Source organism: Ostrea edulis, chromosome 4, assembly GCF_947568905.1.
Source record: "Ostrea edulis chromosome 4, xbOstEdul1.1, whole genome shotgun sequence".
In the NCBI taxonomy this organism is placed as follows: Eukaryota; Metazoa; Mollusca; class Bivalvia; order Ostreida; family Ostreidae; genus Ostrea; species Ostrea edulis.
In genome coordinates this window covers 82,110,443-82,129,001 of record NC_079167.1, presented here as the reverse complement: position 1 = coordinate 82,129,001, position 18,559 = coordinate 82,110,443, and the positions used below count along the sequence as shown (strand labels likewise).

The 18,559-nt window shown below is 37.2% G+C and overlaps 1 protein-coding gene across 1 annotated transcript; it reads right to left on the bottom strand.

Moving 5' to 3' along the window:
* Window positions 1-1,592: 1,592 nt before the first annotated feature.
* On the bottom strand, window positions 1,593-18,350 carry LOC125669187 (rhodopsin, G0-coupled-like). The gene is made up of 5 exons (XM_056161506.1): window positions 18,257-18,350; window positions 11,001-11,163; window positions 7,172-7,299; window positions 5,635-5,969; window positions 1,593-1,997 (listed from the first exon to the last, which is right to left on the bottom strand). Exons 1-5 carry the CDS (start codon window positions 18,348-18,350, stop codon window positions 1,593-1,595), a joined length of 1,125 nt encoding a protein of 374 aa, XP_056017481.1.
* Between the last annotated feature and the right edge of the window lie 209 nt (window positions 18,351-18,559).

The window sequence follows — 18,559 nt, the reverse complement described above, 5'->3', positions numbered from 1 at the left end:
GGCCATCTTTGTTTACATTGAGAGTGTAAGACCTTGTGGGAAGTAATTGGAGACTCGAGTTTTTATTGGACGACCACTGAATTATCAAAATAGGCAATTGTATCAATTTTGGAATTCTCCATTTATTTTTGGTCCGAAGGTGAAAAAGTAAAAAGATATATTAAATCAAAAAAGCATGTAGAGACGCCACTATTTTTTCGAGTTTATTGTACCTCTGCCAATCAGAAACCTCTTGAATTGTCCAATCATACAACGAATTACAATGGGGTCGAACGAATCGAATTTACATATGTGGATCTTATTAGATATTTACATTGTTTTGAATTTCATTTTTCGTACTCAAGCAATTACAAAGATTGATTGATTGTATATTGTTTAACGTCCCTCTTGAGAATTTTTCGCCAATATAGAGACGTCACCTTTGCCGGTCTACAAAGAAACTTATACATAATTACATACATTTTGAATTATCAGAATTTTATCTGCGCTTGTGCAAATTGAAATTAAAAACCTTTCGTTGAATAACAATATTCTTCATTTGTATTAAATCATTCATCACAAGAAATTTTTAAACAAAAAAGTAAATTGATGTGATCGTGTTTTTCCAAATCATAAAACTTTCACGTAGCCCAGTGTTGTACATGTACATCTATGAAATAATATATCATGATCATGTGATACTGCAACATCAGGATTTTACATCAATTTATGCGGACGGTATTCGGGCAGTTCATTATCTTCTATTCGGTTCACATTTACTTATACATATGTATTAAGCGGTCGTTCAACAGAATTGTGATCACTTCCCCAAAGTATATTTCCACCAAGAGAAAATAGTGAAATACAATATAAAATATAAAACATCTTAGTCAGACATGACTGGTAAAGATAACAAACAGTGATCAATATCATAACTCCTATAATGAGTACAAAATAGAGCGTTGGGGCAAACACAAACCACTGAATATACCACAGGGTGGAATCAAATGCCTAGGAGGAGTAAGCACCCCCTGTCTACCGATCACACCCGCGGTGAGTCCTATATCTTGATCAGGTAAACGGAGTAATCCGTAGTCAAAATCAGTGTGCCAATAACGGCCTAACAATTGGTACGAGACACGTCCGACAGCATTTGACCCAATGATGGGCTGTATTGGCAAACTAGATAATTATAATGACCATAGAATTTGCGAAATGCTGACTTTCAACGAGAATGCTGAAACCCTTATAACATCAACTTGTTTTTCAGTAGTCTGCCTCGATTTAAAACAGATCATACGCAGAACAAGCTCTTGCATATCGAATCAGTTGAGAGACATAAACACCATATACAGGTGTTAATAGGATATTGCTACATAAATATGGGAAGTTGACGATGGAGAAGCTGGAATCCTCCCATTAAGTTGAGTTGTTAGTTTGTTGTTATGAAAGCAATTATTATCCTTAAGAAGATTGATCATGGACGTGTTTAACGAGTGTTATTATATGAATGATTATTTTGTCAATAGTATGCTTTACACAACACCGGACCACAAAATAAACATTGCACGATGTGTATACCATGCACCGTCTGTGTAACAAATCTTATTACATCAACCTGTACTGGTTTCCATCAAGTCAGAAACTGTTAATGTAACATGTCTTGAACTTTTCTGATGATCAATGTCTCTCCTCGTTGAATCAACTTTAGCCGTCGAACTGCTGGCCGTGTCTGAGGGTTTTATACGGTTCTGAAACCTCACTCTGCTTATGTACACCTTTGTAGATTCCTGCTCCTCCTTATTCTGTGCGCACGACGCAAATCCCCAGTTAAAGGATTTGAATGTGTTGTGACTCAGAAAGAACACAAATGGGTTGTAAGCACAGGAAGATTTGGCGAATAGAGTCGGCAATAGGATGGCAGGGGACCTGGTGATGAGGCCAACTGAAGTCATCAATGACAGGATGGCGTACGGTGTCCAAGTAAACATGAACGTGAACGTCATAATCAGCGAAATCTACCAATCAAAACACAGAGTTAATGTTGTTATCAACGATATCTACCAATGAAAATACAGAGTCAATGTCGTCATCAACGATATCTACCAATGAAAATACAGAATTTCGTCATCAGTAATATCTTCAAATATTTACATTTCCAATGTTTTTGCATTTGATATCATTACACATTGTAATGTCCATGTCCACTAAAATATAGTCCGCTAAAATTATAGATAACCAGAAGCTAAACAATCGCCAAAGAAGATGAATGAACAAAAAAGGCGAGTGGATGGATAGGAAGGACAAACATAAAATCACTCTCAAAAAGAGTAAGTCTAAGAATTCGTACATATGTTTTAAAGTACAGATGTATGTATATTTACCATAGGTTATCAATGGAACGCCTGAGCAATTGAAATATTGGAATGTGAAAATGAGAACAGTCAAAATTGTCAAATTTGACCATTTAAAATAGAATTTGAATGAATTTCAACGTGTGTGGGTGGGTTCTCTGGGGGTTTGGGGTTGTTGTTATTGTTTATTTTGGTTTTCTTTTATTCATTTTTTTTGTGTTATGATATACTTAGAAAACATTTTCAGTCTTCAAAAATATGGAGCAATGACCCACTATAGATGAAAAATATAAAAATCTTATACAAAATAAAAATGTTTTATAAAAAAATATTTCGAGTCCCTTACATTGAAGACGGTGTATCATGCAAGATTTAAATCCTCATAAAGATTGTATGCAAGTTAGTCGGGTGGTCTAAACCACTGGACACAAAAAGAGGGGGGGGGGGCACTGGACACAATTATCACTTGTAATTAGAGCATTTGGGGTAATGGGTTCAATACCTCTAGTACACAGGCAATTGCATCACTTGGGGTCGAATTTACTATATAAAGAGTTAGCTGATGTAAAAACAATAAACCAATTGATATAAAATTCTAATTTGTATTCTAATATATTCATACATAATCAATCTACATTATTACCAAAGTTCATCCCGAAATTCCGTATACTTCCCAAGATATGCAAAAATGAATTCGGAAAAATGCCTATTATTTTTTTGTCGACCTTTAGCTGGGCCCCGGCACTTTATGACTAAACAGAATGTTTGAGCATTGCAACAAGCTATTACATAGAATGTGCAGCATAAAATATCATTTCTAAAATGATTTTCCTACCCCAATTCATAAAATGAAGTTCGTAATAGCTCCAAGTGTCTGAAAATTTTAAAACCGTCTGTACTTTCAATATCCCAGCCATTGACTAATTACTCAAAAGGGATGAAAGGACCCATAACGATTGAGAGACTCAAACACTATTATTTATCAATATTGATTCTTTATAGTACACAAATTATGCTAATAACAAGTCTTTATAAATATACAAATGTCTTATTATGTCTATTTTTATCTAAACCAATTTATCACAGGTGTTTGACGATTTATAATAATGATGTTAATGTGGGTAGTTAGTGGCACCGATGAAAATGACTGTGATAAGTGAAAGAACAGACGGTTTTACAATTTTCAGTCACTTAGAGCTATTACGGACTTCATTTTATGAATTGGGGTAAGAAAATCATTTTAGAAATGATATCTTATATTGCACATTCTATGTAATGGTAGTAATGTAGATTGATTATGTATGAATATATTAGAATACAAATTAGAATTTTATATCAATTGGTTTATTGTTTTTACATCAGCTAACTCTTTATATAGTAAATTCAATATATTAGAATACAAAGTAGAATTTCATATCAATTGGTTTATAGTTTTTACATCGGCTACCTTAGGTACCCTATATATAGAGTTCTATACTTTTACTCTTTAATAGTAAATTCGACCCCAAACGATGCAATTGCCTGTGCTCTAGTACCTAATACTCTAAATTATTTTCATAATTTTTGTTGGCTGATACATAAATTCTATTTTTGTAACCGATTTATTTAGATATATTGTCAAACAATAAAAATGTCAAATATCAGTTCATTACAAGAAAGAATATGTGTTTATGGTATGTATTTCCACGAATAAGCATGTTCCTCGCCCTTTTTTTACTCATCTTTTACACTCGCGAAAAAAAAACCCGATACACTGTATAACTTGAAAAGGATCGTCATGTCTGCAAAATGCTAAATAATTTACAATGATCAGATCGTCATGTCTGCAAAATGCTGCATAATTTACAATGATCAAATTTTGGATGAAAATTTATGGAGTTTATATGAAAAAAGGTGAAGCTAACACACAGTGATTAATCTGATAAATACTGTAAAGAGTATAAAATCGAGAAAAGAGCAAATACGGACATCTGAAGCACCAGAGGTGGAGTGGGGTCATTTGGCGTCAGTTGCAAAAAATGAGCAAGTAAACCCTGTTGACCGGTCACACCTGCCACGAGTCCTCTGGAATTTGAAATAAAATACACTGCTTGAAGAAGTACGGTAAATTACAAATTGATTGTGGAGTATAACGTAAAATCGCCACTGATTACAGTAAATGACATGTGTGAGACTAATTAAAATGCATAGGTTTTGCTCTTGTGTCAAGATCATTTCAAGAGTAAGTGTAACGTCACCCACTTTTTCTGATACACTTCCACCATGTGTATTTCATTACAAACACATTTTGTAAAATAAACTTTATACGTGAAATGATATATATTTTTTTCATTTATTCATTATAGAATTACTGGGTTTCTTTACCAAATAAGACGAGCGTTCTACAGAATGTAAAATACGAAAGGTAATTTCTGAACTTTCTTTGTTTATCTAACATCTTACACAAATGCAGATCTGGTAAGATTACATATATAGAACGAGTGAATAAAAAAAGCTCTTATAGCAATAAAAATCTTATGATACAAGTACCGGACAATTACGGGACATCCAATATTCACACTTGTGACCCCGTTCTCTCACTTTTTACCCTTGTTATCCCTCTTTTATTTTAGCAACCCCTCTCCAACCATGGTACCCTTGTGACCCCTCTCCTCACAATGCTCTCCATTAGTTTATCTTTGTTGTCACTTATTCCCTTTGTTTATCCCCGTTTCCCTCCAACACCCATGTAAATCATTCCTCACCCTATATGGTCAAATGCTTCGCCTTGTAGTCCTTTTCTCACACTTGTGGCCCCTCTATCGCGCTCTTTACCCCTTCTCAACATTGAATTTTTTTCTCTCACACTTGTGGCTTCGCTTCTCTTCCTTTTTGCCCCATGTTTACCCTTCTCGTCCCTCTCTCACCCTTACCTACCCTCTCTTATCCCTTGTCCTGTATTTCAATCCTTTGAACCCTTTTTGATCCTTTTTATCATTTACATCACCTTCTTATTTCGTTAGGACTTTGTCCTTCTCGCTCACCCTTTTCCTTCTTTGTTTACCATTTAATCCCTCTTTTATCCCTTTCTTCTTGTTCCGCCTTGGTGCCCCTTTTGTCCCTCCTTTGTCCTTGTTACCCTTTGTTTACCTTGTTATACTTTTTGATCATTGTTGTCCATTTCCCAACGTTTCGGTCCCCTGTTTAACCTGGTTGTCCCTTTTTCATTGCTGCGCCCCCCCCCCCACCCCGCCCCCCCCCCTCCTCTCTCTCTGTCTTACACACTTGTGATATATCCCTCCTACTATTGCCACTTTCTTACCCTCGTTGCTCCTTTCTCCAAATTATACAAGAATTTGGACTTTGTCTCATTGTTCCCGGGCAGGCTGCTTGCAGAGAGACGTCGGGCGTGTTTAGCGATCCGGATGTAAGAATAAATCATGATGGATAATGGGGACAAGTACACAAATATGAGACACAGCCAGATGTAGGACTTGTCGGCGGCAGAATTTCCGAACCAGCGGAGACTACATGTCAGTTCATACGGCTCAAGCTCATAAGTGTTCCAACCCAGGAGGGGTGACACCGTCCAGAACAGACTAAACATCCAAATACTGACCAACATGCTTATAATCCGCCCGCCCTTCACTCTAGCAACTGAAATAGTAAGATGTTACGTTTGAGAATGTAATCACGTGATTTTGATATAGCGCTACAGTCAGATTCATACAGCGCCGTATCTTTTCCAATCAAAATGTATCTTCTGTTGCAAAATATGCGGATGGTTTGCACAAAATGTTTTTAAAATCCTAACAAATCACAATATCTGCAAATTATACATGCTAAGAATTTTCTCTCAGAAAATAACTTGATGACAAATTCATTAAATGGGAATATTAAGATTTCCAATGCTTTGTAGTTGGGCTCGGAGTCATGTGGTTTTTATGGAAGGGTACATTCTAAATGTCAAGCATTCGATAAGGGTCAAACATTATATCCAATCATATTTTTTTGTTGGCGTATCGATTTTCTTTCTGCTTAACTCGGCTCCACCCGATCACTGACACTCCGCACTACTTACTGCCCTACTCATATTCTGACGTCACTAGTTTTTGGTGAAGTACCACTTAGACTAATCAGACCAAGGCTTAGCGCTCAAGACTACAGTAATGGGGATCTTTATTGTACCAACGCCTGCCGTGACACGGGACCTTCGTTTTGAAAGTCTTATCCGAAAGATCCGCGATTCTCATTTCTTAATGCCAAGCGATTGGCGAAGGAGCAATCACTGCTTACGTCCTAGGTTTGATATGGTCATGACACGAGCAGAACTCAAACTTATGACCTCCCGGTTACGAGGGAATGCTTAACCAGCGAATCACTGCGACCGGTCTATGTCAAAGGTAACATGTAGCACTCTTCCGAATCGGAGGTAAATAAAGTACTGCTTTCCTTTTGTTGATTGCTTCTGATAACAGTAGAACGTTTTACCGATAAACTGCTTCTCAATTTTTATGTCTTGCATGTCCGCCAAAATCTATTACGCTAAAATTATTATTAAAACGCTATTCGGGGAGCCAAACATGGTTTGAAACGTGGCTGAAAGCCAAAATGATGTTTTTGAAATTTGTCGGTTACAAGATCTTTTTTCTCATATATGCATGCTAGAGCTTACCTGGTATAAAATTGCTTTGGAATTTTGCGAGTTAAATGATGACTTAAATATTTTAGTTGCGCATTGACGTATGCTAAATATTTGGTTATTGGTATGCATTCTTTAAGATCAATTTGTTCTCACAAACAATTTGACCTTGAACTTACCATATCTGTTCTCACAAACAATTTGACCTTGAACTTACCATATCTGTTATCACAAACAATCTGACAGCGGAAGTAACTGATAGCAGCGTAGGTCATGATATTATTACAGCCGCCCGTGTAGGCGATAAAACCGTACAGGTAACAACCCGTGGTGGCGAGACTCCATCTACAAAAACACAATCTCAAAATACACGCCAATCATAAAGCTTTCATTTTTCAGTTTTATGAGGGCCCGGAAAAGCTATGATCAGAGTCCTTTTAGATTTATAACACTATATTACAATTACATGTATTTCATACTTGTAATTTTCATTCATGAGAAGGTTGGTCTCCCTATAATATCCTTGACTTGTTAGAGTAAGGAATATTTTCCAATATACATGTAATAATGATAATGGAAATCTTTATGTTTAAAGTCGGATATATACATAATCAACAACGAACATTAGCTTATTTAGATATATACTAGCTATTTTCCGACTTGCATGGATGTTTGCGCTAAGGGGTCTTTTAGGGGTACCTGTAAAGTGCGAAACGAAATCTAACGAAACGAAACCCACTGAAACGAAACATACCGAAACGAAACAGATTGTATAACCGAACTCTTTTAATTGTGATCATTAAAAATGGTATCTTTGGCCCCTGTGTAAGTTACCACATATAAATAAAATCCGCCTCCCCTTTGATGTAGGTTTCGGCTTGACTGATACAAAGTTTTAAAAGTTGGAAAGGGGGGTGAGTAAGCAGAAAGTACATATCCGAAGGTGATTAAATACCACGTGCAATTAGTTTCGGATCCATAAATTTCAGAACGGAGGGCTACAGTCTCACAGGTCTAGGGAAACACACTAAACAAGGGGTGGAGTTGACCACGTTGGATTCGCCTTTGGGCATAGATACATTGTTTGAAGAAGCTGGTGTCTGAGAAAGTTGAAAGCAGGAAGAGCTCTTAACCTCTTATTTTATCTCTAACTGCTGAGGTGCGAGTAGTTTCAATAATGGAAAAAATTAAATAGTATACCATATTATATGAATGCAATTCGGTGAGATATATATACAAGTATTATTAAAAATTAGTATTGATATGTAGTGAGTCTAAAGATAACTCTATATATTTGGAGTGTTGCTAAGACGGGGAATTGAAAACGGGGCGGAAAACGGAAATTATTTTATGCAATAATATGAGGAGGTCAGCATATTGTAAAATCAAAAGGCTTATGAACAAGGGAAGCAGAAATTACAAAGAGAACGGGAGAACATACTCAGAATCCACCGTTTGATATACTACATACAAATATACAATATCCCCATGTATACATAGATTTGTCTTTAGAGCAAAAAATACTGAAACATGTATTTATGCCCAAAGGCGGATCCAACGTCGGTCACCCTGGCACACCTCGTTTAGTGTGTTTCCTCAGACCTCTGATACTGTAACCCTCCGTTCTGAAATTTATCGATACTCACTCCCCCCTTCCAACTTTTAAAACTTTGTATCAGTCAAGCTGAAAGCCTACATCAAAGAGGAGGCGAATTTCATTTATACGTGGTAACTTTTACAGGGGCCTAAGATACCATTTTTAATTACATTGTATTATAATTAAAAGAGTTCGGTTATACAATCTGTTTCGTTTCGGTAGATTTCGTTTCATTTCGCACTTTACAGGTACCCGATCTTTTAGTGGGAGAAAACTGGGGTACCCGGAGGAAACTCACGTGTCCGAGTGGGCATACCTCTCACATACAACCACTGCTGATCACAGGGATCGAACTCGGGTCGCAGCGGTGAGAATCGAGTGCGTTAACCACTACGCTACCCAGAAACCAAGATTCAGTTTAACTCCTTATATACTAGCGGGAAAAAAGAAACTGTGCATTATTTAATATTAAAAAATACTAAAAAATAACAATGAACAAATTTTATTTTTTGTAATACTGTTAACAAATGTGTTCGTTACAACATTTCATAATCCATTAATGTTAACGTTGAATAATGTCAATTTCAGCACACTCGAAAGACACTGGTATTCGAACTTGAATTAACAAAGTTGATAACGAGTGTGACACCATTTGCATTCACGCATGCTTGACAACGGTGCCTCATTGATACCACTAAAGTGTTCAGAAATGCTTGAGGGATGTTGTTCCAGATGTTAGTTAAAGCTTGGCCTAAATCAGCCAATGTCACTGGCTGATTTGGTAAACGGCGTAGACGTCGTTCCATTTCATCCCAGACGTGCTCGATCGGCGATAAATCGGGGGAAACAGCTGTTGAACAAAAAAGTCCCTGACTACACGTGCAACATGTGGCCTTGTGTTGTCTTGCTGCAGAGTGATGTGATTTTGCTGTCTGTGTATGAAGGGTATCACATGGTGCTGAATAATTTCGTCTCGATAGCGTACGCCGGTGAGATTTCCATTGACAATTTGTAGAGGGATCCTTCCACGTGCTGTTATTCCACCCCACATCATGACGCTACCTACACCGAATTGTCGACGTTGCACAACACAAGCGCCCTGGTACCGCTCCCCAACGCGAACAGCCATCACTGCTATCCAAATGAAATCTGGACTCATCAGTCAACAGAATATTGGCCCAGTCCTGTATTCTGAATCGCAGATGTCGTCTGCACCACGCTAGTCTAGCGATACGATGACGTTAAAGCAGTATTGGGCGCACCGCTGGACGTCTTGGTCTGATGTTGTGCTCGCGCAGACGATTACGCACAGTTCTTGGAGTGATTGGCCGAAGTCCAGGAATGCTACAAGCAGTCAAACTTGCCGTCTGGAAACGATTTCTCAGGTACACAAGTCTAATGTGGTTGTCCTGTCGATGTGACGTCACACGAGGACGCCCAGAACGTGGTCAATCCCAAGTGTTACCAGATTGTTGGAAACATCTCCATAATGACTGGATGGTATTCCGATGAACTCCAAAGTGTCTTGCTACGATATTTTGTGCCATTCCAGCTTGAAGCATTCCAACAGCACGATTACGTTGGTTTTCGCTGAGTCGTGGCATGACTGAAGGGTAAATTTTGTCAAAACTAAAGTGCTTTCCTTAACGAATAGTGTCCAAACAAACCTTTTACAGTTCTTACTCCAAACAGTATTGGCCAGTAAAACTCGTGCGTACGAACACTTCAATAAACAATCTGTGTTCACTAGCCATGAAAAAGTCCGTGCATCTGAGTCGGGTACTATCCGATATTGTTCAAAAACATCACCTTTGTCGATTGTTTAGATTTCATGAATATAAACAATAAATATAGAAAAATTACACTGAATTTTATAATGCACGGTTTCTTTTTTCCGCTAGTATACATACGAGTATTTAACCTCATACAGGGTCCCGACTCGGGAGACAAGAAACGTCATAATTGTGAGACGTATTCATTATAACTTTGCAGCCATTCTCTATTATGGATGTTCAGGGGTATAATGAATAAGACAGGTACATAGGCATACCACACTAGATCACCGGATATTACTCAGGTGACTGGGAAGAAAGCCCAGGAAATTATCACCAGATTTACTCTTGATGGAAACATTTGAATTTCTTCTCAACTCATCCACACAATTCTACGTGAATGTATTTCATCATTAGTTTTCATCAAGTTGGTACTTATGATACATCACTGTTCGTTATATTCACCTTTACATACGTAGGGACATTTGGAAAATTTCAGATCGAGATAATGAAAGTCCAGTGGATTCAACTTCAAACTATTCAACTTATAAGGTTTCTTGTAAAAAAAAATATTTTCACATCCAAATTTACACCGATCGGATTATCTAGAAGGCAAATTTATTTATAAACAAAGGAGGTACATTTATGTTAGAAGAGTATAATGATTGAAATGTTACCTCTGACTAAAGGAAGAGATGGCAGACAAAGGGTGGGCAAAAACGGCGACGATTAGATCCGACACCGCTAAATTAACGATGAACCAATTCACCGGTCGCTTGTACAAACTCTTCCGCCAAAACACAAACAGGACAAGACAGTTTCCAAATATGGCTATTGGAGCTGTTAAGAAAAAAAAATTGGTATGAATATGCAAATCGGCCACGTATTGTAAAGCAGTTTCATTCAACTCTGAATCCCCTGCATTAGACACCACTTTATCCAAGGTTGAAGCTGACATTAATAGAACAAACAAAAGGCGATAACTAACAGTGATCAATCCCATAACTCCTATAAGGAATACAGAATAAAGAGTTGGGCAAACACGGACCCCTGGATATACCAGAGGTGGGATCAGGTGCCTAGGAGGAGTAACCATTCCCTGTCTACCGGTTACACCCGCCGTGAACCCTATATCTTGATCAGGTAAACGGAGTAATCCGTAGTCAAAATCGATGTTGGTTGTCTTCACCTTTTCATTATGAAATTTGCAACCCACTCCAATGTCTAATCATTTATGCTTAATCCTACAAAGACAACAGATCGAATCAAAAGCCGTTCTGAAGTCCACAAAAATAAAACATACATATTCCCTCCTTAATCTCGTAGTATGATTATAATTTAATGTCTTCAAGTTGACCTTTTTTGATTTTTTATTTCAATAAGGCAATAATTTATGATGTTATGTTACACGAGAAAGGAACCTTACAGTATGTTCCAACTGCTTTTGAACAATTTGGCAACTGAGCTTGTAAATGCGACTCCAGGGTAGCCCTTTGATCACCGGAATCATGCAAGACCGTACTGCATGCACCCTCACATGATACAGTACACAACCCAGGAGAGGATCAAGCTTTAAATACTTGTGTAAACATGGAAGTAGTGCGTATTGATAATGCTTGATCATGTAGTTGAAATGGTATTTAGCTCTGGAGATTTGGGGTATACAGCTGAGATATACCTACAGTTGCTGACAGTCCATTTCAGCTTATTTTTATTGTCTAGTTCATTGAATCATGATAGTCCTTCTAACAAGGATAGTTGTTCTTTTGGAAACATAATTCTGTTTTGGAATTTACTTTAATGTAACTTCAAACAATGATTAGCCGGTAGAATAATTGAGTCACTTCACGGATAGAAAGTTAACCCTCATGTGCGGATCTTTTGAAAATAATTTGAGCTACTGAACAAGTCATCTTCGACTGTGCAAGTCAGCATCATGCCATTTAATTTTACTAGTTTCTTGTAGATTTGTTTGGGGGTTGTTTTTTTTAAGTGCAATGAAAAGGTGAAAATAACGAACAGTTATCAATTTCACAAATATCACAGAGAATATAAAACCGAGAGCAAGAACAACACGGATGCCTTGAATCACGAGAGGTGGGATCAGGTATCTTGGAGGCGTACGCACCCCCTGTTGATCGGTCACACGCGCCGTAAGCCCCTAAATTTTGATTATGTTAAAGAAGTAATCTGTAGTCAAAATCAGTATATAAAACTTATACGGTACCAAATTTGATGCATCGGATGCGCATTTCGACAAATAATGTCTCTTCAGTGATGCTCAACCGAAATTTTTGAAATTAGAAATAACAACAAATTTGTAAGAGCTATTTTAGGGGAAAACAGAGAGCCAAAAAAGTGGAGCCAAATTCGTAATGTAAAGGTGGCTTAAGGATTGGCATGAAACACGTCAGACAGCATTCGACCAAATGACAGGTTGTATTTGCAAATTAGATCATTATAATGATCATAGAATTTGTGAATGCTGACTATACGAGACTGTTGAAACTCCTGCAACATCAACATAGTTGTCATTAGCCTGCTAAAAACTAATCATATGAAAACATTCTATCGCGTATCGAATCAATTGAGAGATCTAAACGCTATATGCAGGTGGTCGTTGCTAGATAAACTTGGAAAGTTGGCAATGGAGAAGCTGAAGTCATTCTGTTTGAAATAAAGTTGAGTTGTTAGTTTGCCGTTATCGTCTATTATGTCCAAATGCTTTGCTGTTTTGAGAGGTTTGTAAACAATTTCTTCCTGCTATCTTCCTCTGAAAAGGCTTTTTGAGCAGGAAGGAAGTTAAGCTTCTCATAATATAAAGCGGGAAGGAAGTTAAGCTTATTATAATATAAAGCGGGAAGGAACTTAAGCTTCTCATAATATGAAGCGGGAAGGAACTTAAGCTTCTCATAATATAAAGCGGGAAGGAACTTAAGCTTCTCATAATATAAAACGGGAAGGAACTTAAGCTTCTCATAATATAAAGCGGGAAAGAACTTAAACTTCTCATGATATAAAGCTGAAAAGAACTTAAGCTTCTCATAATATGAAGCGGGAAGGAACTTAAGCTTTTTACAGGAATTGAAAATGTTGACAATTTAACATTGAAATTTGTAGAAAGTGGCATGTGTTGTAATTTGAGAAATTCGGATAAAAATCTTTCATGCACAAATACAGTATATTATCTGAAATAGTCACATAATGAACCTTACTGATGACGCTGGGTATGTAACGTGTCCAACCATTAGAATTCTCATCTACCTTAGTCTAAAGCATAGTTAAAGCAAGTCTTCGCCTCCGCTGTCGACGTTTGTGTTTTGTTTTTAGATCTCACATTTTGATTAGTATCGATTAGTGTTGTATTGATAAAAAGTGGAAGAAATATATTATCATCATCCTTGGTAAAGCACAATATTCCGGCCAACGCTTTGGCTTTTATATTTCAAATCACCATTTCTCGACCTCGAAGGTTATCCTGTTTCATCCACGAAAACATGAACTTTATTTCTAACTATGACCCAGAAATATACAGCCGATCGTTTACCTATACAGCTACGAATTAGGTCACCATGACGTCATGACAGGTACGGTAAGTCTACGTGTTTTGCTGACAATAAAGGTGAGATGTTAGGGTACTCTAAATCTATTTTGAAATTTTATTGAACTAATTAGTTTGATGTTGACGGATTATATCAACACAGTCCAAGAAAGCTACACATACGTGGGAGAGGGTTAACTTGTCTGTCCATCGACATGTTTACATGTGTATCGATCTCGGGTTGCAGACGATTGATTTATATTTGCTCTTCATTCATTTCTAAAGTTTTGCAACATATATTGATTAATCTTTCTGATCATACAATTGAATTATCAGTCTTCCACTTTTTTTTTTCATAGTCAGATATTACGTATTGTATTGTATTGTTTATTGACCAAGAACCATGCAGTTCATAGGTATAAAGTATACACAACAGCAATTTATACAATGAAAGAGCAACAGAATATCATATACCATACTGATGTCCATGAACAGGTATATCACAGAATAATGACCGCGACATTTCTTTGATCTTTACAATAGTAGAATACATTTCAGGTTGAGTTTGCAACATTTGTTGGGTTGATTTGATCAGCAAGAATTCCATTATGATTAATCATTTTCTGAAGAATTGTCATCAGGACAGGATGAGTGTTTCTTTATAAATAATACATATCATCATATGATACTTCTATATAACGGGTTATCTGATAAGTCTACACAGCCCCGTGTAAGGGAGAATGAAAATTCAGATTATTTTCAAACATCATATTTTCTCTTTCCCCATTACTTTGGGAACCTCAACTCTATATTAAGGTAAATGTGGTTTATTGTGACATCACAATACGTCCGAGTCATTTTCCGCAAGTGAACTCTCAAACTTCGGAAGGTGCAAGAGGAATAAAGTAACCAGCCATAGAAATCTTATAATGGTTATCAGATCACTTTATTTTGTTGCTTGCGCATATGCTTTGACATTACCCTCGGGGAATATGATTTTACATGGGCAAAAATCTCCATACTTCCCTCACTATCATGTAATAATAACAACAATGCTCTAGTAATGCCTGTTGTCTCATTCAAGATGCCATTATAGTGAGCTCACTCCAATGATTACAAATGTGAGTCACGTGATTTGCTCTTCATCAGCTGAAAAATGATGGGGATTACCCATAATGCTTCTGCAAAAATGTTACCGTCACTGCATGTGGTATACAACCCCATAAATAAAATAAAACTGTTTGGAAAGTACCACAAACATTTTTAAGATAAATTCTATGTATATATTTAAAAAAATCAAAGAAATCAGATAGGGTCTGACCACTCAATGTAACATATTTCTTTGATTTTTAAAGTATTAACTTTACTTGCACTATCTTTTTGAATTTTGATACGATGGCCCTCGTAGTTACAATCAGTCATGAATTCCAGACAGGTTACCTCATAGCTTCGTACGTTTCGTTGTTGTTGATATTTGCTTGGCTTGAACGAAAACACATCGCAGCTAATATGACATCATAATGCAACTGATCTTCAGGGGCTTCGCTCGTTTCAACGGTCACACCGTAAAACATATCATAAAAATTGCTTAACAATGGAATTGTTAGAACATCCAACACAGGAAGCGCCGTCAGTCCAGCACAGGAAGCACCGTCAGTCCAGCACAGGAAGCGTCGTTAGTCTTTCAGAACACAGAAAATGTTCCTAATACTTATATTTGCCATGAATACTTCAAGTGGCGTCATTAAGAACATACGCGATTTTTTTTTACTTTTTCTCTCAAAACAATTTTTTTTTATCCCGATATAAAGAGTTCTTGTGTGATTTCCGAAATTAAATCTTATCTTGCAGTAATAGTACCAAACATTTTACATCGGCCTGGTTCACTCAGTGATCGGATCACGTGACGTATTGTAAGGATCCTGGGTTCGATACCTGATTATTCATAACGGTAATATCCATTAATACATTCGAGCTCAATTTACATTTTTACTTGTCACACTCAGAAACTATTATATAAATATTGCACACCTGTAGCTGAGGGCAGCGCATTGAAAAGTTTCACCCAGACAAAAACATTGTCAACCGAGGCGTGGTGAATCCGAGCCTTCGTCCGGGCGGGGTGGGGTGCGATTCAGATTAGGAAAAATGCGAGGCTTGGTGGGTGTCAAGGGGGCGAAACCTATTTTGTGCCCAGGTTAGGATTACTGTAATCATTTTCGACTATTCTTATCATGAAAACTGCGTGATCTGTCTGATGGACACGCAGGCAATTCTACCTATACCAGAATCAGGCAGTTCACAACACGGACAGCAATGGGGTTGTCAATTTGAATATCGAATTCCAGGAACTTGATTTGAAAGTAACATACGAGAGAGAGAGAGAGAGAGAGAGAGAGAGAGAGAGTTGTAATAGTACAATACAACAGAGTATAGCTCCTCCCTCTATCCCTTCCATTTGAACATCGTACAATAAATTCTCTTTCTTGAGGTAAATATTGATTGTCTGACTTAACCCGAAACAATATCATGATCTGCTTGATCTAATCATCTGTCATTATCATGACAAAGGTTTTAGAGGAGCGAGTTTTTATGGATGTTGTCGGTTTTATGTCATAATCGTGAATTATAGCATCGAGGGGATGAAAGAGGGCAGTAATTCTGTATGATGGGCATCAACTTTTAGCCATTAATTACCATTCTGAGAGGATGAGTAATCTGTTCTGAGATAATTAGATGGAGTGGCTGTAATGTTACGTCATGATAAAGCAAGGGAGACCATTCTTAATGGCTGACCAGTCACAGACCACGTCGCATTTGTGTCTTAAAATACCCATAAAATCTGAGGTGACAGAAAATTTAAACTCTCATCAAGTTTTGATTGAGAGTTTTGGCAATTTCTAATGCATACACTGTGAATCTATCTGATAGTTTTTAATCCAAGATAATTGTTCTTTCTAATACATATATGATTTTAAAAACTACATTCTAACATTGGTCACAAAATAGTTTTAAAAACATTTCTTGATATAGAATAATTCAAGACAGTCTCGTTTAAAATAAGTACTTCTCAAATTCTATGATCGTTATAATGATCTAATTCACATATACCAATACAACCTGTCATTGGGTCAAATGCTGTCTGACGTGTTTCATATGAATTATTAGGCCGTTCTTTACACAGTGAATTTGACTGCGGATTACCCCGTTTACTTGATCGAGATATAGCGTTTACAACGGGTGCGGTCGACAAGGGATGCTTACTCCTCCTAGTCACCTGATCCCGCCTCTGGTATGTCCAGAGGTCCGTGTTTGCCCATCTCTAAATTATGTATGGCTTTTGTTCCCGCTGTTAATCGCTCTGTCTGTTTAGAGCACAATGCAGAATGAATCCTAACATTTCATTACACCAGTAGATGCTTTAACTGAACGATAATTCATTAGTACACGTCATACAACTCCGCGGGTCTGTACAGTGCTTTAATTACAAATAGGTTCTTAACTGGCAACAGGGTGAGAGTTGACTGGTAAGGCATCACGTAGACCAGAGAGGATGTGTTTACAATCTTTACGTGTATTTGCACAGTGTGCTCTCTGGTTGGGGGGGGGGGGGGGAGCTTAGCAGAGTTTACCTGTCGCCAAATCTCATGCGCATGCGTAGATACAGAGGGACCGGGATACCCGTCAAGATTTTTTAAAACTAATTATTTTTACCTAATTCATGTAACTCTAGACATAAAATTTAAATGGTAAACATCCTAGTATATGGTGGACTCCCTTTGCAATAAATAATGTAGGACCCACCCACCCCCGCCTGAAAGTAATTAATGAAATTCAGCATACCAACAGCAGACCCCTAGAACTGATACAGAACATTAAAACCAAAAATATCATGTCCTTTACATAACAGCCACCCCACATTCTTTTGTTTTTACTTTAAAAGACCACTGAAGTATTTGGCTAATATTACCCTTAGTTCACTTTCATAAACCTCTAGGACACGTTTTTCAAATCCAGGAGTCTAGTTTATTACAAATCCATTAACCTAGTTGTTCTCGTGCCATAGTGGTGATTTTATGTAAGCAATCCACGCACAACTTCTCTGGTATTGCGACAACATGGTAAGTACATTTATAAACTATTGCTTGGCAAACGTCAAAGAATAGAAGAATACTTTAGAGTTGTAAATGCCAACGTGGTTTTTCATCTTTTGCATAGATGAAATTATCAAAAAATGAATAAATAAATAGGTAAATAAATAAAATAAGCACTTATCTACATTGTACATAATCATTACCTTAATATTGAAATAAATTCAGTCTAAAACAAAATTGGAAAAAAACAACAACTAGCAAATCCTATAATACGTGTACAATGTATGCAACAACTCACCAAGTATCATGAGATAAACACCAATGGCCACGTAACTAGCGTCATCTAATTTCTCCCACCCCAGGATACCGCTAGCGTTCTGCCTGGACCACATTGTTAAAGTGGTACAAGAAAGCTCAGCCTGAATTACAAAACAGGTAATGCCTCTCTGTCCATGCTGTCATCATACTTAACTTACGTGTACAGTCTCTTTTACCGTTGCCAAGGAAATCGACATTTATCTCCTCTCTGTCGTGCGACATAATCTGTGTCATTATGGGTATTTGCCTGATTCCTTGATTATGACACCTAGTAAAGAATAAA

Bases quoted from the DNA above. Each gene is read 5' to 3' on its own strand.
- LOC125669187 (XM_056161506.1), bottom strand. From the start codon at position 18,350: ATGTGGTCCAGGCAGAACGCTAGCGGTATCCTGGGGTGGGAGAAATTA. The intron at 5,970-7,171 runs GTAAGTTCAAGG...TTACTATTTCAG, and splicing joins TGTTTGTGATAACAGATATG to TTGCTAGAGTGAAGGGCGGG. The intron at 1,998-5,634 runs GTAAGAAAGTGG...TTTGATTGGTAG, and splicing joins TGGAGAAAGGAGCAACGAGG to ATTTCGCTGATTATGACGTT.